The following is a 25,387-nucleotide window of genomic DNA, read 5'->3' on the forward strand; positions in this document are numbered from 1 at the left end:
TCTCCACCTTCTTGTCATCAGTCAGTTGTGACAAGGCATCAGTCTGCCACCTTGTAGGCTTTGCTAATATACCTTCACATTTCGCTAGCTGGAATGCCTCTGATTATGACAATCCCCACTGTCAATTTTATATGCCACCACATATGATTTCATACACATGTCATATGTAATATAAATACTGCATTAACCATGTTATATCACCAATGGTTAGAGTGTTCACTCTGAGTCTGAGAGGTTGGTGGTTCAAACCCCGGCCAAGTCATACCAAAGACTTTTAAAAATGATGGCATGTGCTGCTTCCTTGCTTGACGGTCAGCATTTAAAAGGACAGAGCATGGACATGCAACACTGGGAAGGCAATGGCAAACCATCCAGTATAAGCCTTGCCAAGAAACTGCTTTGGCAGTACCAACACTCTGTAAAGAGTATAGTACAGGTTTTTATCACCACATTATTTAAGAATGACTTTTCAGTCTTTTAGTAAAGGACTATAAAGCACCTTTTCAACCATGAGGCTGAGCAGACGAAAAGGGTAACATGGGAAGGGCTGCTGTATGAGCTTGCTTGACCTGCTAGGAATGGAGACATACAAAGGGTGAAAGGTCAGAGGGGTCAAGACAATATTTGAGGCAGTGCAGGACTGCAAGGCGACCAACCTGTCGATGGTGGAAAAGAAGCAGTCTCTCTGCTCCTGCCTCCAATCGAGAGATACCAAGGAAGAACTTACTTCTTGGAAGAATTCCAAAGTGACACCTAGTCCTGGAGGCTCGTTTGAAGATGTGATTGGCCAATGACAACTCATGGCAGATTCTAAGGCCAGGGAGCTCTTAGGACTGCACCAAGACCAGAGGTTTGCCACAATGAGGAATTGAAGACAGCCATGCCAACATTGTGTAGAGACAGCAGTAGAATATGATGATTTTTGTATTGAATTAAATATTCCAAGTGGTTGACTATTTTTTATTTTTTAAAATCTTCTCCAGACCAGCATCCAAGGAAGCAAACTGCAGCTTACCTGTCACAGGTGGAATGAACCTTCTGACATCGGTTGGAATCAATTGCGAAGTGATATCACGGATTTTCCGAAGAGCCAGAGAGACCAGTAATATAAACCAGAACCAAGGATGCTTGCTGCCCTGAGGGACACCAGACACTATAAGGGAAGAATGGAAATAATGCCACTGAGGCATTTATTATACGGTACTTAATTTTTTTGGTCTTTACTTCTCCAGCAATATGTTTAACAAGATCAGCTGCAGGCTTATAGTTTAAAACAATCATTTTGAAATCACTACAAAAGCCATAAATTGAAGGTTCTCAGGTAGGAAAATATAGCTGCTGTGTGTATGTGTCAATAACACCCCCTGCTGGCAGAATTCCTTATCTTCGCCTCCACCACTGGCACCAAACTTATGGCAGACAATTACTTTGTGCTTGTCTCGTTCACAATCCACACATCAGATTTGGGTAACCTTGTGTGTCGTACGTTCCACAATGTGGCCTGCTTTATTTTGGAAAGACCAGCAAGATGTTTATTTACTCATCAACTCCAGGGCCAGAAGCATCAAATAGATTACATCACAGTGTCCAGATTTCCTCCCACATGTTTTCACAGATGTTGGTCATAAATGTCCCAAAGATGTTGGTTATAAATGAACACCAGAGCATTTCAGTACTGTACCATAGGTACCCGAAAGCTCTGAATGCAATATACTTCGGGCTGCCTGGATAACCCAGAGATATGCACACTTGTCTCTGATCTGTCTAGTCTGGGTTTGAATCCCAATACAGGTATAAACTGTCATCCTGGTGTTTTGGAAGCAGAGTGAGGTATCAATGCGTGCTGTCCCTCGGATGTATGTTAAACTCGGTGTCCTATCTGCCAACATTAGTTGGATTGGAAACAGCTGGCTTAGTGGTAGGAAATGACTGGCTATGTTCATGAGAGGATATGTCTGGCTGGGAGGTTGTAAGTACAGTCGAGACTGCATGATACAAGGGGCATTCTTGGAGCGTGTCACAGGAGAAGGAATTGGGGGTGGTAATAGATCGGGATGGGGAAAGGGGGGGGTGTAAGCAAACAGCACAGTGTCAGGCAGCTATAGGTATAAAAGCTAATGGGGTTTTAAGTTGTATTCATAGGGAGATAAATTATAAATCAAAAGACACTGTATAAAAATTTAGTGATTGGCCTCAACAAGAATATTAGTCCAGTATCTTAACAAAAAAATCGGTACACGCCGGCCCAAAGCACAAACTTTGGTACAGTTATCAGTAAGGCTATATGAAAAACATTAACCGAGCAGGTGCCCGGCCTGTGACACCTGCATTGAAGTTTTTCAAGATGGCCGCTGCTGCCATTATCAAAATTCACCTTTTTCACCGTAACTTTGAAACTAAAGGACTTAGGGAGGTGCAACCAGTGTCTGTACCCACTATTTCAAGGTCATACTATGTGATACCACTGGCAAGTTGAAGAGTAGAATAGTATTTGACCATATTCCAATATGGCTGTCACCACCATTTTTTTAAATTACCTTTTTTTATCATAACTCTGAAACTAAAGGAAGTCGAGTAATGCAACCTCGTTTACTGAAGAAGTTTGAGGAGAAGTATTCTATAAATGATCCTGATGATTTCAAAAGCCACGAGGAGGGCCTCTCGGCACAGCAAACCTTCAAGTCACAGGTGAACAAGCTCTGTGCGACAATCATGTCAATGGGTAATCCCGTTATTGAGGAATCAAAGGAGCTAATGTCCCTTGAGAGTGATGTCTGTGTAGAACAAGCTGTGATAAACACCTTCCGCAACATGGAAAAGTTTGGAAAAGAAAAGTACAAAGGGTATATCAAGAATGTTCTCGTCAAACATAATCAGTATATTCATGAGTCGATCAAAAGGAATAACATCATTATATTTAAACAACCCACTGCAATAAGTAAATCAATGACCAAGCAACAAATAGAAGACATTAAGAGTGACTACAGCCTCTTTAGCCAGTTGTTTATCTCCTGGCAGGTGGGTGATGGAAACTTGAAAGAGTTCTTTATGCACGAAAACCACCCATATCCTCCATCTCTGAGTGACCACGGTAAACTTCGATTACCAAGCTGCAAGTCCCAACTATTGAATATCTTAGACTGCAAGAGGCCAGAAGCTCCATCCAGCTTTGATGCCAAAGCGTTTGATGGTCCAGCAGTGGTACATTCACTTCCAAGAGATGCTTCAACATTTGGCCAGTACAGCAAGGAGAATTTCAAACTCTGGACCATTCATCAACTTCAGAACTGTAAACAAATTGATGTAGTATAGGATGTGTGCAAGAATGACAGCCTGAAGGGGTTCACATGTGAGAAAAAGGAGTGCGAAGAAAAGTTTCTTCATCGACAAAATTGCTGAAGGATTTTGACTGCTTTCTGCATAATTCAAATAACAAGGAAGAGTTGATTGCCCTTTTGACAGAAGATGTAGCTGCCACTGATGATCCACCAGACAAAGTACTCCATATTACCTCTGGCCAATCAGTTGTGACAAAGGGCAGTAGTGAGCAGTTGCCAGAATCTGATCATGAGGAGGCAAACACACAAACAAAAAATTGGGGTCTCAGAGGGTCCTCAAAATGATGTTCTAGTAGTGATGGGGAATATATTGTGGCGGACCCGGCGTCGTGGGGGAATCACAAGGGAGGGGCTATCTCAGGTTCCTCTCCAGACTCACTGGGAAACGCAGGCCATTGAACATGAATAACTTTGTGTCGTGGTAGGTCACTAATCGACCGCGAACGCCAATAACTTCACTATGTGACTTAGGGTTCTCCTTCTAACAACCGTTTACCTAAGGACACGTGATCTCCTTATCGGGGAATCGCGCCCAACGTACGTACTTGGGTTATTTAGATTACCTACCGGGTCAGGTGCAGCCGAGCGGAGCTGCCAAGTACGTACCGGCCATTGAACAGATTATTGGGGAATAAGGTCCCGGCTAAGCTAGGGTGCGGGCCATGCTGGACCAATGGAGGAAAAGACAAAAACGAGCTGGGAACATTTCTAACAAACACATTTATTTAAATCAGGAGGGAGGAAAGTTATGTGGCATGGTAATGGGATTTATTGCAAATGAACAGCAGGGAGAGCAAGGAATTTGTGGGGTGTGGAAAAAGGCAAACGATATTTACAAAAGTAGACAGTGCAGAATTATCCCAAATATTCTTATACAGTCTTAACTTATGTTACGACAGGTGCCATAACATACATACACACACACACACACACACACACACACACACACACACACACACACACACATACACACACACACACACACACACACACACACACACACACACACACACACACACACACACACACACACACACACACAAACCTGAGCAAAATTAGAGATAGCCCAGAGAGATAAAAACAGTTGAGGATTACCGACCTCTCAATACCTGTCATGGCCAGCAGAACTGTGCAGCCCAGAACGCTCAGGAAAGGGGAGGAGGGAGAAATGCCGAAGGTGTCTAGGGTATGTGTTTGAGAACTGTAAGTGTAATGCGATGTGGGGTGCGGTGTAGTGTAAAAGGAAGAATGTGAGGTGCAGGTCAGTTCGGTTCACTGTTGAGTTTGCTCTTGGGTTTTGCTCTGAAAAGAACAGTTGGTTGGGCTTGCCCGCATTGATTGCTCTTTTGCATCCACAGTAGACAAGAGATAGATGGTAGAAGAAAGATGTGTGAGAGAAAAGATCCGATCATATATCATGGAAGAGTCTGTATGTTTAAGTGTCGCTGTAGGATGCAGCCAAAATGAGTGACATGGAAGGATTCACGGCTCGCAGCAGCAATGCGTGACCCCACGCCTGGTCACACTGACTTGACGCTTGACAATGCGCCATCTGTCTCCCTGGCGACGTCCGATGTGTGGTGATATTCTCTCCTGTGATGCTCTCGGTGATCTCTCCAGCTCTGTCCCCAGCAATACTCTGTTCCTGGCAATACTCTCTCGAAATGAGTCACGTTCGGCCCTTTTATGAGCCCCGGAGCCAATCGTCGGAGAAAAGGAGCTCTAACGAAATTGAGCTCCTCCATTGGTCCATAGCGGTCATAGCCACGCCCTGCCAGGCCCCAAAGGTGAAAAATGGCTGTCGCCGGCCAATAGGGGCACGCGTAGCAGCTCCTGACCTTTACATGGGGCCGTGTTTTTTGGAGGCACTCTCTGGATCCGAACGTGTGCTGGCCTTCATTCAAACGTAGGATTTTAGGGAACTCCCTGCGCGATCCGTAGGTCCTTAGATGAACTCCAGTGCACGTTCGCGCTTCGAGTTCTGCCCCAAAATAACCTGACCTACATCTCTTCATGTCCTTTGAGGCTGTGGTAAGTGTTTCATGAGTATTTGGCAGTTGAGGCAGTTGTAGAGTAGCAGGAGCACATTGTGGCATTGTGGGGAAGAGGTGGAAGTTCCTTGTAACGAGATTGTGAGTAATGGTCGCATTTGTAATGGAAAATGCAAGCGTGGATTGTTTCAGGGACTTTTAGTAGTCATATGAAAGGGCTGTGGTGAGCCTGGTATAGGTTGGTGAGCGGAATGAAGGTTTGAGGTGAAATGGCGGTTGAGAATTGGTGCGGAGTTTTGAATGGAAAATTGGTGCGCAAACGCAAATAAGGCGCTCATGGCACGCTTGCTTGGTTGCTATGAGTCTTTACTGATTTGTATGCGTGCTTGCTTGCATGTTTCGTGTGAGAGAAAGGGGTGTAGCAAAAGAGTGGAAGAACTGCAAGGGTTGAAGATTAAAGAGGTCTAAGAAGTGTAACTGAAGGAGTTCTACGCAACGCATCTTTCACCTTTACCCACTCGACATATGGAAAGGACTAACTAATACACACACTATTGAAATAACTGCCTTGGGATCGCTGTATGTTGTGTGCCATTGCCTTGGAGGCATGTGGTTTTACAGAACCGCAACAATATGGTTTCAATTTCAACCTGATCGGACGCATGGTCAGCAGTCAGAGTTATTTATTTTTTTGAATCTGGGTTCTTTTTGATGTTTTTTTTTAATAAGGCTCACTTGGCTGTGCTTGGATGGGTTTGAGGGTAGTGGAGTAGCAGTTATAAGTCTGGTGTTGGCTTAATGGTTCAGGTGGTGGGCTTGGGATCTGATGATCCTGAGGTCAAATCCCACTTGGTTGTTGAATTAATACCAGGTAGGGTTGACTCTGCCTGTCATCCTTCTGAAGTTGGCAAAATGAGTGTCAGCTTGCTGGTATCCTGTGTCGGAGTGGCGACCTGTCCAGAATTGTGCCCAACAGCCAAGGAGACTGCTGAGGCAGCACCAACGCTCTGCACAGAGTATGGTCCGAATGGATGGATGGATGGATGGATGGAGTAGCAGTTGAAACTTGAGTCCTATCCAGGTTCCTCCTGATGACTTCATCTTTGCTTTTTGTTTGTTCAGGTTCCTTCTGATGATGACAATGCAGTAGCTATTTTATTTGATCTTCCATTTGATTTGAATTTAGTTTTTATAAATCCTATTCTGAATGCAATTGAATAACGAGGACCTAATGGGTCAGGTGTCTGATCAAAGTGGGGTTGCATCAAAGCGGGACATCTTGGTACCCGGTCATCACTGCCATCAGTTATAAAGTGGCAGTTCTAGTGTTAAGAGCATACATTAAAAACCATGCAACAGAGAAAATTGAAACGTTACCACATGTTACATGACCATTTGATATAGCACATATTACTTGGATGACACACACTTCCTCAGAACTTACATGGTGAATTAACCAAAGCGTACATGGCAAGTGACCCGTTTTCTATCTTGAAACCCACGGACCTGTTTTAGTATCGTTAAAACCCATATTGGATGAAAAGTATGAACAATTTCAAAAATGCAATGTTTTGCTTCGATTTCACTTGCATGGATTCTCACACACACACACACACACACACACACACACACACACACACACACACACACACACACACACACACACACACACACACACACACACACACACACACACACAAACACACACACACACACACACACACACACACACACACACACACACAGCAACAGATCTGTAACGATCTCTATCCGATATGCAAGGCACCACTCTAGTCTGACTCTGTTGGCTGGGTGACATCATAACCTTTACTCAACCGACCAATTACTTCAATCCTCATCTATACACATCGTGAATTTGTCTCGTCTACTATTTGTCCACACTCTGGATCAATCTGTAGGCCTATTTGCTTTTTCAATTCGTTCTTCGACTTCTTACTGTGATATTTATCGGTACTTTCAAGTATTTTCAATGGTACGACTCGATTCAGATTGTTTCAATTTGTACACAGGGTGTCCACAAATTACCGTTTTAAATTCAAACCGAAACAAAAAATGAATGAAATGGGATACAATAATGCAGTTTTATGCTTGTGAATGAACAAACATTTCTCAGTGTTTTATTGTCAAGATTTATCAAGATGTTCATATCGTATTCATCACCATTTATAATCACTTGGTCTCTGTAAACCAGGCAACATTGCACTTTTTCGTGGGGACGCTATTTGTAGTAAATCTGACGTCATGCGTCACAGGCGACAAGAAGAAACGAAAAAAGTAGATAAAACTTTGAGAAATTGTTGCGTTCTTTCTTAGGTGTTATATTCTTTCCAAATATGTTGTTGTTGTAGTTGTAGTATTGTAGGATGTTGAGAGATTGTGAGGGAGATGATGATGCAAGGGGGAGGGGCATGTGGAACGTGAGGGAGACGCCATCTTACCGGAGTCGAAGATACACTACAAGGCCAAAAGTATGTGGACACCTGCTCGTCCAACATCTCATTCCAAAATCATGGGCATTAATATGGAGTTGGTCCCCCCTTTGCTGCTATAACAGCCTCCAGTCTTCTGGGAAGGCTTTCCACTTGATGTTAGAACATTATTGTGGGGATTTGCTTCTATTCAGCCACAAGAGCATTCGTGAGGTCAGGCACTGATGTTGAGCGATTAAGTCTGGCTCGCAGTCGGCGTTCCAATTCATCCCAAAGGTGTTCCATGGGGTTGAGGTCAGGGCTCTGTGCAGACTGGCCAAGTTCTTCCACACCGATCTTGACAAACCATTTCTGTATGACCTCACTTTGTACATGGGGGCATTGTCAAGCTGAAACAGGAAAGGGCCTTCCCAAACTGTTACCACAAAGTTGGAAACACAGAATAATCTAGAATGTCATTGTATGCTGTTATGTTAAGATTTCCCTTCACTGGAACGAAGGGGCCTCGCCCGAACCATGAAAAACAGCCCTAGACCATTATTCCTCCTCCACCAAACTTTACAGTTGGCACTATGCATTCAGACAGGTAGCCTTCTCCTGGCATCCGCCAAATCCTGATTCGTCCGTCGGACTGACAGATTGTGAAGCGTGATTCATCATTCCAGAGAACGCGTTTCCACTGCTCCAGAGTCCAATGGCGGTGAGCTTTACACCACTCCATCCGACGCTTGGCATTGCGCATGGCGATCTTAAGCTTGTGTGCAGCTGCTCAGCCATGGAAACCCATTTCATGAAGCTCTCCACGAACAGTGTTTGTGCTGACGTTGCTTCCTGTCAGTTTGGAACTCGGTAGTGAGTGTTGCAACCGCCGACAGATGATTTTTCCGCACTACACGCTTCAGCACTCGGCAGTCCCGTTCTGTGAGCTTGTGTGGCCTACCACTTCGCAGCTGAGCTGTTGTTGCTCCGAGACGTTTCCACTTCACAATAACAGCGCTTCCAGTTGACTGGAGCAGCTCTAGCAGGGCAGGAATTTGATTAACTGACTTGTTGGAAAGGTGGTACCCTCTGACGGTGTCACGTTGAAAGTCATTGAGCTCTTCAGTATGGCCCATTCTACTGCCACTGTTTGTCTATGGAGATTGCATGGCTGTGTGCTTGATATTTTTACACCTGTCAGTAATGGGTGTGGCTGAAATAGCCGAATCCACTCATTAGGAGGGGGTGTCCACATACTTTTGGCCATGTAGTGGATGTGAATGTCACGTGTTGCGGAATAAATGGACTTGTACCCTGCAATCAATCGCATCGTTTCGTGTCTGTTGAGTGACATAACAGATATATTCTTTCTTTGAGAAATATTATGTATATATGTATGTTGTTTCACTTGGAACCTCCTTTTTGTTACTGTTAGTCAACATATTGAATCGAGTTTTTACCACGTTTCCTCAACCCGTTGTGTGCTGCATTGTTTACGGCCACGTGGCTCCCTGCTGCTTCATTTATTTTTTTTCATAGGGCTGTGAAACACAAGTTGGACGTCAGATTAGACGAATAACTAAAATTAAAACAAACAAAAAACTTGTTGGTTCACGAGTCAGTAAGTGAACACAATATTCGTTATGGGTGTGTGTCTGTCTGTCTGTCTGTCTGTCTGTCCCAAGCATAGCTCCGTGGGTTTTGATCCAATCCTGATAAAATTTGGGTGGGAGGTTTATATCATGATCTAGCTGTGTTTTCCTGAGAATGGGCATGCTGCACCCATTATGGGCAGAGCCACGCTGAAAAAACGTGTTTTTAGGGGGTTTCCGATTTCAATTTGCATCTTCTCCGATGGGGTTTGTCAAATCTGGCAGGGTTTCGGTATTTGGTTAGCCCAATGGCACATGCATAAAAAACACGGAGCTCGATTTTTCATTTTCATCCCAAGGTCAAGGTCACAGGGTCACGAACTTAGAAAATTGCGAATTTTGACATAAAAATCATACGACCGCCCAAACTTTGAGAGCAAGGATGACAATATGTTTTATGCATAATCTTGAGGTCATTCCCCACCTAAAGTCTTGAAACCATTTTGCTCTATCTCGAACACCTTGCCCGTGGCGCCCCCTTCAAGTTTGTTTTTACGCTGATTTCATCAAAGTATGGATAATAATCCGAGGAGTGCGAAATGCCATATAGCCTATATGACGCTATATTGTTCCTGGAATGTTCCAGAGGAAGTTTTGCACAAAACGTCATAATCCTTGACCTTTGACCTTGAAAGGCCACAAAGATCAAATTTTCAAACTTGTGGGAATCGAACCAGGTTTTCGACCTTCTTCGACGAACTAACTCCAATAAGCTATAGCACATATCCTGTTTCCTTATTTTAATGTCCACAACATTGTTTTGTGACCTTTTAAGGTTATGCAAAGGTCAAATTTTGAAAGTTGTTGAACGAAACCGGGTTTTCGACATTTTGCAGCTAATAACCTGTCACTCGTACCACATCATGTTGATCATTTTTATAACTTAGTCAAACATTATCACATTGTCTCATCCTTGACTTCTGAAACAATCTACATCGTCAAATACCGCTCGTGAACCATCGTCGTCTTCAGACTTGTTTCAGTTATTTTTATATCGTCGCAAACCAGCGACTGCAGCGCACAAATGGTTAAAAAAAAACCACAAAAAATCCGCTTTCGATTCTTACCAACCCGTGTTTTGTCGCCTTCAACTTGCCATGTATGGAAAAGCCTATAATAAAGCCCAGAGGCAATGTCACTTCATCGCGCGAGAAATCAGAATCATTCTGACGATGGAATCACCTCAGCCTTCATTGTGCTCGATTGACGAAAAAAAGCGAAGAGGAAGAGGAAGAGGAAGAGGAAGAGGAAGAGGAAGAGGAAGAGGAAGAGGAAGAGGTGGAAGAGGAGGAAGAAGAAGAAGAAGAGGAGGAGGAGGAGGAGGAGGAGGAGGAGGAGGAAGAGTAAAATTCGGCGTTTTAACGATCTCCCGATTTATACTTTGGCGATCTATTCTGGCGTTTTTATCAACCTTGAGAACACTGGAGAACGAGAACAAAAGCCACTTTGTAAAGGCTTATGAATGTAGTGTATAGCAGATTTTTCAAAAGTATAATTTGTAGTTTGTACACATTTACCTCAGAAAGTGTTGATGCATGCAATTACAAATTTCCTGCCAAAGCAGTTGCCTCGCATATCAAGTCCTTCTCAACACCGTTGCAGGGTTATTCTCTGAATACCATCGAGTTTATTGATTCAACAGTGTCTTGAATCGAAATACACAATATACGATGTTTATATATATTAATAATTTCATGTAAAATCTCAACGTTTTCACATCGATAATAAATTAGATATTTAATGAATTTATCGATTTAAATTGTGACGTACTGTACGGTATTACGTAAAAAACCATGTACAGTGATAACGTTTGAATTGCATGAGCTGCGTCTCGCGAAGCGAACGCTGGCTCTTCGGGAGCTCGACGACGACGACTTCTTCTTCTTCTTCTTCTTCTTCTTCTTCTTCTTCTTCTTCTTCTTCTTCTTCTTCTTCTTCTTCTTCTTCTTCTTCTTCTTTCAGGACTCGGCTCTTTCATATACAGGATCCGGATCTCCTTAAATACAAAACACCTGTACACATCCTCACATAGACGGTGCCTTTTGAGAGCGTCTATCATGAACTTTTAAATATATTCGGACATTTGCTTTAAAGTTTCGAAAGGTTCACGTTACTGTTTAAAGATTATTCCATTTAATGTTTTGTAATTTCGTAAATACACGATTTTCTCGTCATGAACGAGGAGCCTCCATGACGGGTCTCGCTATTGGCTCCATCAAGGCACGTGACGAAATATCGGAAGTTGTTGTTGTTGTTGTTGTTGTTGTTGTTGTTGTTGTTATTGCCTTTAGGACGCGGCTCTTGGACACGTTTGTCCTTGTTTGCTTTATTTTACTCGAAGGCCCTCACGAACAAATCCAACGTCCCGCCCAAAAATGAGAAGGGGGGGGGGTGCATGATACGACAAGAAGAAAAAATGCGAAATACGTACATTGCTCAGTTTATGAACTCATCACGGTTGTTATATAAAGATACAAAAAAGTAATAATAATAATAATAATAATAATAATGATGTGATGTTTTGTCTTTTTTAAATCGTGCAAATCGCCCTCGGTTTTTATTTGTATACCGGAAGTGTATCATGGCCGAGGCCCGTGCTGACGTGGGACGGTGAGCTTTCATGTAACGGTCGCTTCTCGGTTCTCTCGCTGTCGGTGGATGAAACCTGAGCTGCAGTTACGGTGCGAGGTTTGTGAGGTTCTTCTTGTAAAGATTTATTCTTTGGGTACTTGATGCTTCCGCGGTGATTGCCTTATCGGTTATGTGGGCCTACTCGGATTGCCCTGCTCAATCGCTTTCTTCGAACTAGTGACTGTTTGTCATGGTATGACAGGCTGTCTGTGTTGCGATCCGTGACTGTTATGCTATGTTATGAACAGCTTGGTTTTAAGTGATTCGTTCCTTAAATAATAATAAAAAATATATATCTATATATTCGTAGTAAACGCCGGAGATGGCCAACTTTGGACAACCGGACCAATTCACAGCGGATTTCTACCAAGCGTCGTACAACGTGGATGATCAACCGACGAAGTACAGTGCAGGACAAGATGTCTATTACAGCGGGTGAGACATACAAACGTCCCTTTGTTTTTACTGATTGTGATTTCATGAGACGGAACAAGAGGAAGCTTGGAGACGAGGTGCTGCCTGTTTTCGATCCCTTTAAAAGTGTAATTCAGTAGAAGTTGTAAACGTTTGCTCATGGCAGTGTTGTGACTATCCTACTTTAACGCTCCCGAGTCCCAAGGCCGAGAACCGTTGTTTTCTTCCACGTACCTTTTTACGATGAAACGGTTCCAATGTTTCTATTTCAGATAATAATTATAAGTGAAGTGAAAAACACGGAAAAAAAAAGGACCTTTTTAGGAGCACGTAGTAGTTGTTGGTGATTAGCCCTGGTCAGTTCTGCTCGAACAGGTCCGCAGCACGGTGGTATAGCTGATCGATCTCCAGGGAAAGACTCGGAGATCCCTCGCTTCGAACGAGAGCCTTCACCATCGTACAGCCACGACCACGCGGTCTGAAAATAATGTGCTTCATTGTGTGTACGGCGGCCTGGCAGTGGTTACAGGTGTCATTGAGTGTATGTTTGAACTGCAACAGTTGTGCGTGGTGTCCACGGCAGTAGTGTTTTCTTTATTTATTCACATGCAGCTTGTGGCTGCATCATTTTCTGTGGGTGTGGCTGTGCCGCTGATGCAATTCCCCCTGCTGTCAGCACGTTGGTACTCATTTCGCTGACCTCGGAAGGATGGCAGGCTGAGTCAACCTGCCTGGTGTTAATTCGATGGTAAAAAAGGGGCTTGACCTCGAGACGTTAAATCTTAAGCCAGCCACCCTAACCGTTAAGCCAACACCAGGCGTAGCGGAAGCGTGAAAGATGAACACCACCATCAGACATGGGGAGCAATTTCTCTGTGCCGTTGATGGTTGTGGGTTTAGTGCCCAGGATACTGTTTTGGGCCCAGGTTACCGATTGCATTTATGGCGATGTGGGTATGAATTGTTTTTACTCCATGCGTGAAACGAAAAGCAGGGTTAAGCAATTTGATCAGTCTGCCTGTCTACATACGTTGGTCTACAATCGAGGAACTACCTCATTTCAATTGAATTTTATATTTTGAACACCAATTCAAACATGGACCTGCAGTTTAGCAGTACTTGGCTCTGAATTTGACAAATTGTATGGAATCTTGTCCCGAGCACACACACACACACACACACACACACACACACACACACACACACACACACACACACACACACACACACACACACACACACACACACACACACACACACACACACACACACACACACACACACACACACGTAAGGTAATTTTTTTCAGTCAAAATTGAAAATCATTCCAAACATGAAACCGACTGTTTGTAGGGATGCCATAAAGAACACAAACAACAGGCATGAAGAACTAATGTAACTTGTTAAATAAGGTGGTGTAAAAGATGCTGCATCAACGGAGGTAAACATCTGATGATGTCTTTTCTTTAATCGACAGCCTTTGAAGCTTTCTTTTATTTCGATTCAATTATTTACTTGAACACAGGAGAACACAAATAACCTTCTTGGCACTTCTTTCACTCTCGGCGTTGGGGAATATCAAGATTCAGACAAAATTGAGGCTCGTGGGAAATGTCGATCGTGCTGGAAACGCAAAGCAAGAGTTTAAAAGACCTTTCCACCGTCGTTTTTCTCAAGACTGGGCAGGGTAAGGGTTGTCATTTGGCTGATTAGGGTTGGCATTTGCAGCGGCAAGGAGTTGTTCATGTCCAAGTGGTGTTTTATTTTTATTTTTATTTAAATATTTTTGCCTCCGTGTGTAGTTGCTCGTCGGGAGTTGTTAATGTACAACCTGTGATGATGTGAAGGGGTTTGTTTTGTATGGTTTGTAGCGCGATGAGATGTCTAATAGGTTAAAGGCCCAGGATGAGCTGGAGTAGTCAATGACTCATCTCATGTATTGTTTGTATATTTGTGATGTTTCTTTATGGTGTCCAAATTCAGTGCTTTCGAGTGTCTTAAATGTGTTCAGCATGGATGTGCGCATTTTGTTTTTTTTATACCTCCACTGCCGGAAGCATGATGTGTTCAGTTTGTCGGTGCGTGATGATTTTGTTACCATGATATCTTGTGAACTGCAGAATGGATTTTCCCTAACTTGGTACAAATGTATATTATGATGCAAAGTTGAACTGGGCAGGTTTGGGGGTCAAATGTCAAAAGGTCATTTGACCTTTGTCTGAAAGTAGCAGATCGTTGTGCGTACATACGTTTTGCGTGTTGGTCTGGATCATTGATTATGAAAAACGAATTCAGTTGTGTGGAAATGCTATGGTCTCTGGTGTTTGGTTGGTGAATGGTGTCTTTCGTTGTGGTGAGTATTTGGTTGGTACAGTGGGAGGGGGTTGTTCTTTAATACCAGTTTTAATTTTGATAGCTTGAAGCTCAAGTGTGTTTTCTGGTGGTAGTGCTTTTGTGTCTTGCCTGATATCTGTATATTTAATCGACTTGTGAATGTATGTGACGAGGCCTCCACCTCTGGTGTCCGGTCCGTTTGCACCTATCGGTGTATAATTGGGAAGGGTCGGTGTCTTTATTCTCTCGTGCACTTTGGTTTCTTGTGCAATTGCCATCTCAATATTGTTTGTAAGAGCTAAGTGTTCAGGTTGCATGGTCTTGCTGATGAGGCTGTCTGTGTTGTATTGGATGATATTTACCACCACAGAGTTATCCCCGATAGTTGCACATGTAGTTCTTGTTGCTGTCATGGCTGTGGTTGTTGTTTGTGTGTTTTGTATACATTTTCTATTGCTTCAATAAGTGCTGTATCACGATGTATAATGTGTGCTCCTTTCATGTCCGTTACACATTATTCTAAAATCTAAAGGGTTCCTGTTGTCATGGAATAATAACCAGAGAGTTGGTGTCAAAGCCACCCAATGCTCGCCTGTTTATATATTTATCGTTTTCGTTTTTTAAAAGACGAGTCTAATAATTATTTTTTATAAAGCATTGCAGTGAAGTCTGATCCAAATAATTTTCAAGCAATAATGCAATATATGTATTTGTATATTGTAATCAGTAACAAGAGCGCAAGTGAGCACAATATATGCCCGAACAAGAAGGTATATGCAGAATTGTGCTACAACATGGAAAACAGCATCCTGGTTGCCATGGCAACCACTTTCGATGACGAACGTATGTCGCGACACACCGTCTCCACAGTCTGTACCCATGTACCAAATATGAAACATGAAAGTTGAAAACTTTGGGAGTTAGAGTGCGGACAGGAACGGACAGATGGATGGACGACCGGTATCACATAATACGCCCCTATATATATATATATATATATATATATATATATATATATATATATATATATATATATATATATATATATATATATATATATATATATATATTGGGCGTATAAAAAATAGTCTTCTTCTTCTTCTTTCGGCTGCTCCCGTTAGGGGTCGCCACAGCGGATCATTCGTATGATCCGCATTGTGATTTGGCACATGTTTTACGCCGGATGCCCTTCCTGACGCAACCCTGGTCGCTTCTTACGACACAGGGAAATGGTACACCTATTTTAACCGGGGTATACACCGGCCCAGTACACTGGTACTCATTTTGCCGACCTCGGAAGGATGACAGACTGAGTCAACCCCCTGGTGTATTAATTCAGTGGCCTAACGGGGCTTGAACTCAGGACCTTTCGGATCCCAAGCCGCTGCCCTTACCACTGCGCCAACACCAGGCTTTGGGCGTATAAAAAATAGTGTGGTAGATAAAAACATTAGAAAGGAAAAAAGAACTTGCACCAAAAACTTTAACATTTTCACGCTGACACTCACGTCGGGGGTATTGCTCTAGCTCTCTGTTCTTCGAATAGGCGAGCTAAAAATGGCACCATTGGAATTGCTCCCTTAAACTACAAATTCTGCTTCTTCCTCTTCCTTCTCACCACAAGCTGAAACCACTTTGCTCTTCACTTTCTCTACTCTTCCTCAGTACTACTAACTTTGAGTCTCTTTCTTATGTCTACACTACTCTGCTTATCCTAATTATTACCTGACATTCATCTCATCATCCTCAGCTCTGTCCTCTCAATTCTTCTCATCTTCTACCCTCATTCCCCATTTCTCACTGTGGTACATCAAAACTGGTGTAATACAGACCAAATATCCCCTATTCTTTACTTCTCTTGACATTTTTGTTTGTTACAATGCCTCTTAATGCTCACCAATTATTCCATGCTTCCCTTGTCATCGTTCTTGCATTGAACCAAATATCTGAAGTTAATTAAAAAAAAAAAAAAAAAAAAACCTTTTCCAGCATGATTTCAAATCCCATATCTATTACCCCCCATCTTCTTTGTATCATGATTTACATCTGAAACTCCCAGTCACCAAGCTTCCCTTAATTCCACTGCATTTCTGATGACAGCACCATTTTGCAACATTGGATTCTCCAGCGATGAAGCTGAGTCTATGAACCTATCACTCTCCCATTACAGATAGGTCGGTGGTCTCTGTCTTCTCCTGCCACTTTTCTGGTCTTGTACCCTTTGCTCTTTCTGTGCTTTGTCCATTCCCCCCCCCACTCCAAGTTCATCCAGGGTGCATTCAGTCCACTCTCGACCCCCTTCTGGTGAAATTCCCAAAATCCAGAATCACTGCTCACCTCCACACATTTGTTCCTCTTTTTCCTGCCTGTAGAACCAACTTCAACATTCTCTTCACTCTCATTCTTCCCTCTAGGTCTGCAAGACAGCTGTTCACGTCCATGTCAGATCATCCCCAATCCAAAATCATGATCTTTTATACACCCATTATCCTCCCACCCCCAAGCCCACCTTCCAAATTTCCAGTTTGTCCTTCCTGAGAGTCTACTTCTGTGTCCATCTTGTCCTCCCCACACCCCTCTATTTTGTTCAAGAAACTTCCCAAACACAATAAGTAGATTGAGGCGTATAGCTATACCAATAAAAGGGTGTGCATGCGTGCACTGCACTTGCATATTGAATTACAAGTCCTGCACTGGACATTAGTAGACTGTACACTTTAATGTAAATTGTAAAGACTGACAAGTCTGAAGACGACAATGGTTCACGAGTGGTATTTGACGATGTAGATCGTTTCAGAAGTCAAGGATGAGACAATGTGATAATGTTTGACCAAGTTATAAAAATGATCAACATGATGTGGTACGAGTGACAGGTTATTAGCTGCAAAATGTCAAACTCGGTTTCGTTCAACAACTTTCAAAATTTTACCTTTGCATAACCTTAAAAGGTCACAAAACAATGTTGTGGACATTAACATAAGGAAACAGGATACGTGCTATAGCTTATTGGAGTTAGTTCGTCGAAGAAGGTCGAAAACCCGGTTCGATTCCCACAACTTTGAAAATTTGACCTTTGTAAACTTTAAAGGTCAAGGATTATGACCTTTGGTGCAAAACTTCCTCTGGAACATTCCAGGAACAATATAACATCATATAGGCTATATGGCATTTCACACTCCTCGGATTATCCATACTTTGATGAAATCAGCATAAAAACAAACTTGAAGGGGCGCCATGGGCAAGGTGTTCGAGATAGAGCAAAATGGTTGCAAGACTTTAGGTGGGGAATGACCTCAAGATTATGCATAAAACATATTGTCATCCTTGCTCTCAAAGTTTGGGCGGTCGTATGATTTTTATGTCAAAATTCGCAATTTTCTAAGTTCGTGACCCTGTGACCTTGACCTTGGGACGAAAATGAAAAATTGAGCTCCGTGGGGCTACGTAGGTGCCATTGGGCTAACCAAATACCGAAACCCCTGCCAGATTCGACAAACCCCCTCAGAGAAGATGGATTTTTATGTCAAAATTCGCAATTTTCTAAGTTCGTGACCTTGACCTTGGGACGAAAATGAAAAATCGAGCTCTGTGGAGCTATGCAGGTGCCATTGGGCCAACCAAATACCGAAACCCCTGTCACATTCGGCAAACCCCCTAGGAGAAGATGCAAATTGAAATCGGCTACCCCCTAAAAACACGTTTTTTGGGCGTGGCTCCGCCCATAATGGGTGCACCCCGCTCCGCTCATTTTCTCAGGAAAACACAATGAGATCATGATGTAAACCTCCCACCAAAATTTTATCAGGATCCGATCAAAACCCACGGAGCTATGCTCGGGACAGACAGACAGACAGACAGACAGACAGACAGACACACACCAATAACGAATATAGTCATAGTGGTCACTTATTTTTTCGTGAAAATATTTTTTTGTGAACCAATAAATAACACTGGTCAACAATTTTTTACTTTCTGAATGTTGTCTAGATTTCTACAAGTGAATTAGGGTATTCTGGCACTGCTGAATCAGGAAATGGCATCCGTTTCTCTCCATCAGGTCAGGTTTTTGTGCTAAGTTGATTTGAAAAAATCAGATCTTGTGACAAAATCAATTACATTTTTGTGGCATTATCAGCTGATTTTTGTCAACACATATCATCCTAAACATGTTTTTAAGAAAAAAAAATGTTTTGCCAACAACATTTATTGATTACATGATAGAAACATCGATTACTGTCATCTGAATGGTGGGCATTGATAAAGGTAAGTACAAGTAAATTGCATGTTGCGTCACCACTGTTCAAACTTCAGGGCTTGAACTTCCGTTTCTTCGAACTCCTGGAATGTTCAGCGGCAGGGAGGTCTCTCTTCAGATTCCAACAGTAGTCAGCCATCATGACTGCGTCCCAGCGACCCTGATACCTGATCTCCATCTCCTTCATGTCCTGATGGAATCTCTCCCCCTGCTCGTCACTCATTGAACCCAGGTTCTCAGGAAACCGGTTCATATGTGAAAATAGGTAGTGCATCTTGATGCTCATGTTGCAGCCCAGGTTTCTGAAAGCAGTCAGCATGTTGTTGACAAGTTCTGCGTAGTTTCTGGCCTTATTGTTGCCAAGAAAGTTCTTCACTACCAAAACAAATGTCTTCCACGCTTCCAGTTCCACTTCGTTCATTGAGTTTTTGAACTCTGGATCTCTGATGAGCTGACGGATCTGAGAACCATCAAAGATGCCAACTTTCAACTTCTCCATGGTCAATCCTGGAAAAGCCTGGCACAAGTAAGTGAAGCAGTCACCATCTTTGTCCAGAGCCTTGGTGAACTGCTTGATTAAGCCGAGCTTGATGTGCAGCGGTGGGAAGAGTATTCTGTCTCTGTCCACCAGAGGGTCGTTGATGACGTTCCTTTCTTTGCATGGCACCAATTCCTCCCGCACAGGCCAGTCCTTCTTCGTGTAATGCTGAGCACGGTCCCTACTATCCCACATGCACAGAAAACATGGGTACTTGGTGAAGCCAGACTGTTGTCCCAACAAAAAGTTCACCATCTTCAGGTCAACACAAATAAACCACTTATGCTGATCATAACCAATTTTCTCCAGCACGTACTTCACCGCTTCATACTTCTCCTTCAGTGTAGTCGAGTGAGCCATGGGTACAGAGGCAAACTGGTTGCCGTTGTGTAGCAGAACACATTTCAGTGATCGCTTGCTGCTGTCAATGAACAGTCTCCAATCTTTGGGTTCGTACTGTGGCACTCCAAGCTTGAGCAGAAGCGCATGTCATAAATTGGCGCATGTAGGTATTGTACATTCTTCAGAGTTCGTTATTTCAAGAAATACAACTTTTTTGTATCACATTATTACAAAATCTGCCCCATTAACTTTAGTTTTGATCCACGAACTTTATGCTTTGCCTCACCAATTTTTGGAAGATTTTGAGGTTTTATGACTTCAAACTGATCCCTTTTCGACATAATCACCCAGAACTATCGTACCTGAATACTTCTTGTCATTAAAATAATTATTTCCAATCAAAACAATTATTTGACATGACATTTTACCCCCACCAACTTCTTCTAAAATGCTCCACACATGTGTACATGTGAACAAAAATGTAAAAAACGACATGTGGCCATATCTCAAAAACTTGACCTGATTGAACAAAACTAATGTGAGTTTTGGATTCAGCGCATCAGATTCGTCCGAAATCAGCTTAAAAAATGCAGACAACAAATTTGTTGTTGACCAGTGTAATAGACAAGCTTGAACCTGCGTTCTGAGCATCATGAGCTGTCTGTTCAGATGGAAATGCTTCAGAGGCCAAAACTTGTTGGAAAAAAAAAATTGGGTTTACAAATTAAATTGTGCTCCTTTAAAGATTTTGATTCAAAGCTTCTAGAAATCAAAGAATACTGAAGAAATGCTGTATCTCACAAGATTGTTAATAAAAACCCAGCTGGCTCATGATCGACTGTCATCGAGGTGATCTGTGAAGTCGATGCTTTGTAGTTGATTTTTAAACACCCTTAGGGTAATACTGATTTGTGCACCAAAATGGTCATTCAAAAAGGAAAACTTCAGCTTACCTTTCCGTCGTAAAATACACCGAGTGTTATTACCAATTATAACTGATCATTTTCAAGATCATGCTGAACCAAAACTGAATGTAATAGCTTTCTTTTAACCTTGTTTTACCCCACGCTTCTGTTAGCGTTCCCTATCCTCAGCAAGAAATGTATGCACACCGGCATCCTGCAGCTTATTCCGGGCAAATCTACAATCCCACGCCGACGTTCGCCAATCCGAGCACCATGCACACGTACGGCGGAGGCTTTGAGGAAGAAGCACCGTTGCTGGAAGGTTTGCATTTCACTGGCATTTCCTTTCGGGAAAAGTAACTTCGCTCGTTTTATATATTCCATAAGTTGAGCTATTTTTCTTTGGATTCCCCTTCATTTGCAACTGTATAATAAACTTTGTACCTTTGTTTTGGTGTGATTGCAATTATTATAGAAACATTATTTTAATGCAAGTATTGCATGTACAGTATTTTCCATGATGAGTTATTTTTATTTTTATTTTTATCGTGGAATGTGTTCTATTACCAAGTGCTTTGGCATTCAAATACTTTGAAGGAGAACTTGTGTGTTTTTTTGTTTTTTTTTGCAGAAAAAGAGCATCGGAAGCAAAAAAAACCCAAAAATATAAAGCATCCCAAAATGCAAAGCCGGTCTGTTTTGTATTCGCACTAAACTTAAAAAAAAAACAGCCATCTCATGCTTGACGTGCTATCATTATGTGCCTTTACCATTCTCACTCTCCAGTTATCGAAGAAGCCCTGAACACTTTTGATCATTTTCAATGCTGAGAAAGAGGTTACAGGGATGGGCCTCCATGTAATTGGCTTTTCCCCAAGCAACCATATTCCCAGAACTCATATCCAGGGCGAAAAAAAAAAAAAAAAAGTGTGGGGCTATTTATAGTTACTACGACTCTGCCCATTCACATTTTGACCCAATTATTAAATGTTCATCACTACATTCTCAAAATAAATGTTTGTTGAAAATTTTATGGCCAAAGCTCAATTGGTAAAACAGTTGGCACGCACGCACACACACAGTTGCAAAGCTCTGTCTCCCACTGCACTGCGGGACAGGCTAATAAACTACGCTGTTTTCGGCAAGTGTTTGACTATTTTTTCAGAAACTTCTGATGCTGTGGGGGGGGGGGGGGGGAGAGAACAACTCTCCTTTTTACCTCTGGGTGCATTTTTTACCACCAAAGGTTTACAATATCTTTATTTTTATGCTGACCTGATATATCAGAGGTATTGTTACCTCTGCCACGGAGGTTGGACGTACGTTATGTTTTTACCCCTGTCTGTCTGTCTGTTTGTGTGAGCAGGATATTTCACCCCTTTCAGTCTGTCTGTCTGTTTGTTTGTCTGCAGGACATCTCAAATAGTACCCTGGCATTGGCTTAGTGGTTAGGGTGGCTGACTTGGGATCCTTGGGTCCTGAGTTGGAGCCCTGTTGGCCACTGAATTAATACCAGGTGAGGTTGACTCAGCCTGTCATCCTTCTGAGTTCGGCAAAATGAATACCAGTGTACTGGTAATAGGGACACTACATCAGCGGCATAGCCGCGTCCCTAACCAATGGTGCAACCTCCAGCCAGAAGGCTGCACTCGAGAGAAGAAGAAGAAGAATCTCAAATAGTTGTGGATGGATTTGGATGAAATTTGATGGTCTGGTTGGGTGTGTGATCAGGACAAATTGCTTAGATTTTGGTGAAGATCCAGATTTGGGAATTTTTAAGGTGATTCTTTACCATTGAGCGATGGGGACCAAAAACGATAGGCCGATATAGCATGATATTTCAAAAAGTTGTGGATGAGTTGGTTAGGTGACAAGAACAAGCCAATTACAATTTGGTTCAGGTCTGGATCCAGATCTGGCCTGGTGGAGGTATGAGCTCTACTGAGTGCTGTTCTCATTCATGTATGCTTTATTCTCCATCCAATTACATCCAAATAATGAGCTTGCCCTTGTACTTTGCTAGTTGGATATTGCATCATCAAATATGGTGTTCATTTTAAAGGGATGTTGCTATTTTACTGAATGCAACCTTTCCACACTAACTTGTATGACATTCGTCAATAGGTTTTAACTTTCCCATCTCCCAAATATTATGTTATCACATTTAGATTTGGTCGTTGTTCAAAATGTAACTATCGATTTCTGTTATTACCTCCGCCACCGAAGGTGAAAGAAGTTGTTTTCACCCCTTTATGTCTATTTGTGTACAGGATATCTCAAAAAGTTGTAGACGGATTCGGACAAAACTTGGTGGACAGGTTGGGTGTGTGACAAGGAAGAATTGAATCGATTTTGGTGACGTTCCGGATCCGACTACTAGAATTTTTAAAGTGATTCTTCACCATTGGGAGATTGGGCTAAACCGATATATAGCACGATATCTCAAAAAGTTGTGGACGGATTCTGACGAAACTTGGTGGACAGGTTGAGAGTGTCACAAGGACGAATTGGTTTGATTTTGGTGAAGATCCGAATGCGGATCTGGATACGAGAATTATTTAATTTTCACAGCGATTCTTCACCATTGAGAGAAAGGGCCAAAAACTATACAGCACTGTATCGCATGATATTTCAAAAATGTAATAGGCCCGATATGTTCTCATGGATCAGGCATTATGTGGCGGAGGTATGCGCTCCACCGAGTGCCCTTCTAGTCTTTTGATTTTTTTTTTTCTTTCCATCAGAACTGGGCATCAACTTTGACCACATCTGGCAGAAGACACTCACTGTGCTGAATCCTTTTCGTGCTACCGATGGAGGAATCGTTAATGAGACAGACCTCACTGGGCCCATAGTGTTTTGCCTTGCGTTCGGTGCGACGCTCCTCCTTGTAAGTTTGACATATTTGTTGATGACCTTTGAGTGGACAGTATGTGCTGTGATTTGCAGTACTTGTCCCATCTAAAACAGTTGTTTGTTGGGAATGACCAGCATCTGGTGTTACAACAGAAAGGCCAAGTGCTGTTATTATTCTTTGGTTTTCTTGAAAGGCGGGTAAGATGCAGTTTGGATACGTGTACGGGATCAGCGCACTCGGCTGCTTGGGAATGTACTGTCTACTTAACCTCATGAGTCTGGCTGGTGTGGGCTTTGGTTGTGTCGCAAGCATCCTCGGCTACTGTCTTCTGCCAATGGTGTTGCTCTCTGCTGTTGCTGCCATAATCTCCCTTCAGTAAGTACTGATGTCTTGTGGTCACTCGGGAAGCGTTAACTGTTGGCGGTGTGCACTTTTTCATTCGTGTACTTGCATAAAGTAATTTTTGGTAAAAAGCATCGTAAAGAAAAGATCTATATTTTGAATGTTTCAAGAGGTTGACAAATATTGTTCCTTCTGCATCCAAACATTTTTTGTGGTGTTTGACGTTAAACAGTACTGAGAATTTTGCAAACTATAAATAAACATTGAAGGTTTTGAGGAGCAAGTTTTGGTCTTGCTGCAAATCTATAGGACTCGACTTGATATTTTGACCAGAATGGATTTTCTGAGACTGTTGTCATTAACTTTCCTTCTGCCACAGTGGACTGCTGGGTATGGTGTTGGCAGGAGTGGTAATAGCTTGGTGCAGCCTTTCGGCTTCCAAGCTCATCATTTCTGCGCTGGCGATGGATGGACAGCAGCTCCTGGTGGCTTACCCATGCGCCCTGCTTTATGGAGTTTTTGCATTGCTCACACTGTTCTGAGATTCAGAAAGCTCCTGTTTGGCCCACATTATAACTCGATGCTGTTTTTCCGACTCCACGCCATTCGTTTTGGAGTAAGGCATTGCACCGAAGACCTGTTTTGCTAAATCGATGCGAGTCAAACCTATGCCAGTTGGGTAGACAATCTGCATGATATGGCCTTTGGTAAAATTCAGATATCTGATGGACAGGATTTCAGGACGTGTTTTGAGATCTGAGTTTTTTTATTTTATTTTCTGCAGAATGTTTCAAGGATACAAAACAATTTGGGTGTTTTGCCCCTTTTGCAGTGATAGTTTATTTTGCTTTTTCCTTTGCACAATGAAGAACGTACAAATTTGTGCACATTGTGGACTTTCTGATTAAGCAATCCTTTGGGATGGTAATTTTTTTTATTATTATTATTTAATATCTTCATTCCTTTCCCAAAATATCCTGTCTGGCCATTAAGTATTGAACTAAAATTCCACGAACAATTTTCTTAATTCCTCATTTGGATAAAATCCAAACGCTTTGTATTGAAAAAGTTCCAACCTTGGATTTTTAGACAGGTATGACTTAAAGGGGGAAGAGTTGTACACAGTTATTGGAATCATTTTGAAAATCCGAAAGTTTAGAGGGAAACAGCATCACGTGGCACTGCAGGACGGTTGGAAAGTGGGAGGTCCAGTGTGGTGCCTCCAGCAGGAAGACCCAGGTTCAACAGCACTGAGCGAAGGTTCACAGTCAGGAAAGCATGCTTTGCTTCAGGGTCTTGGCAGCGACTTGCGATTAGTCGAGGAAGGCCAAATTTCTCAAACAACTTCCTGTTAGATAC

The 25,387-nt window shown here is 42.4% G+C and overlaps 2 protein-coding genes across 9 annotated transcripts in view; one reads left to right on the top strand and one right to left on the bottom strand.

The window, feature by feature from the left end:
• The first annotated feature begins 11,940 nt into the window (after positions 1-11,940).
• YIPF5 (Yip1 domain family member 5) lies at positions 11,941-24,911 on the top strand. Of its 2 annotated transcripts, none has more exons than XM_085898569.1 (6): positions 11,941-12,098; positions 12,352-12,476; positions 21,003-21,151; positions 23,574-23,719; positions 23,880-24,061; positions 24,408-24,911. In XM_085898569.1, exons 2-6 carry the CDS (start codon positions 12,364-12,366, stop codon positions 24,568-24,570), a joined length of 753 nt encoding a protein of 250 aa, XP_085754695.1. In that variant the 5' UTR covers positions 11,941-12,098; positions 12,352-12,363; the 3' UTR covers positions 24,571-24,911. The 2 variants fall into 2 exon arrangements, with proteins under 2 accessions (XP_085754695.1, XP_085754696.1); XM_085898570.1 differs by having other exon boundaries at positions 11,949-12,091.
• The window catches only part of CCDC138 (coiled-coil domain containing 138), a 71,238-nt gene continuing 70,626 nt past the window's right edge, over positions 24,776-25,387 (bottom strand). For all 7 annotated transcript variants that reach the window (XM_085898566.1, XM_085898562.1, XM_085898565.1 and 4 more), the window contains one exon: positions 24,776-25,376. In XM_085898566.1, coding sequence (XP_085754692.1) covers positions 25,184-25,376 — 193 coding nt within the window. In that variant the 3' untranslated portion in view covers positions 24,776-25,183. The remainder of the gene's footprint in view (positions 25,377-25,387) is intronic.

This window comes from Eptatretus burgeri, chromosome 10 (assembly GCF_056783735.1).
Source record: "Eptatretus burgeri isolate ZD-2024b chromosome 10, Ebu_testis_v1, whole genome shotgun sequence".
Lineage (NCBI taxonomy): Eukaryota > Metazoa > Chordata > Myxini > Myxiniformes > Myxinidae > Eptatretus > Eptatretus burgeri.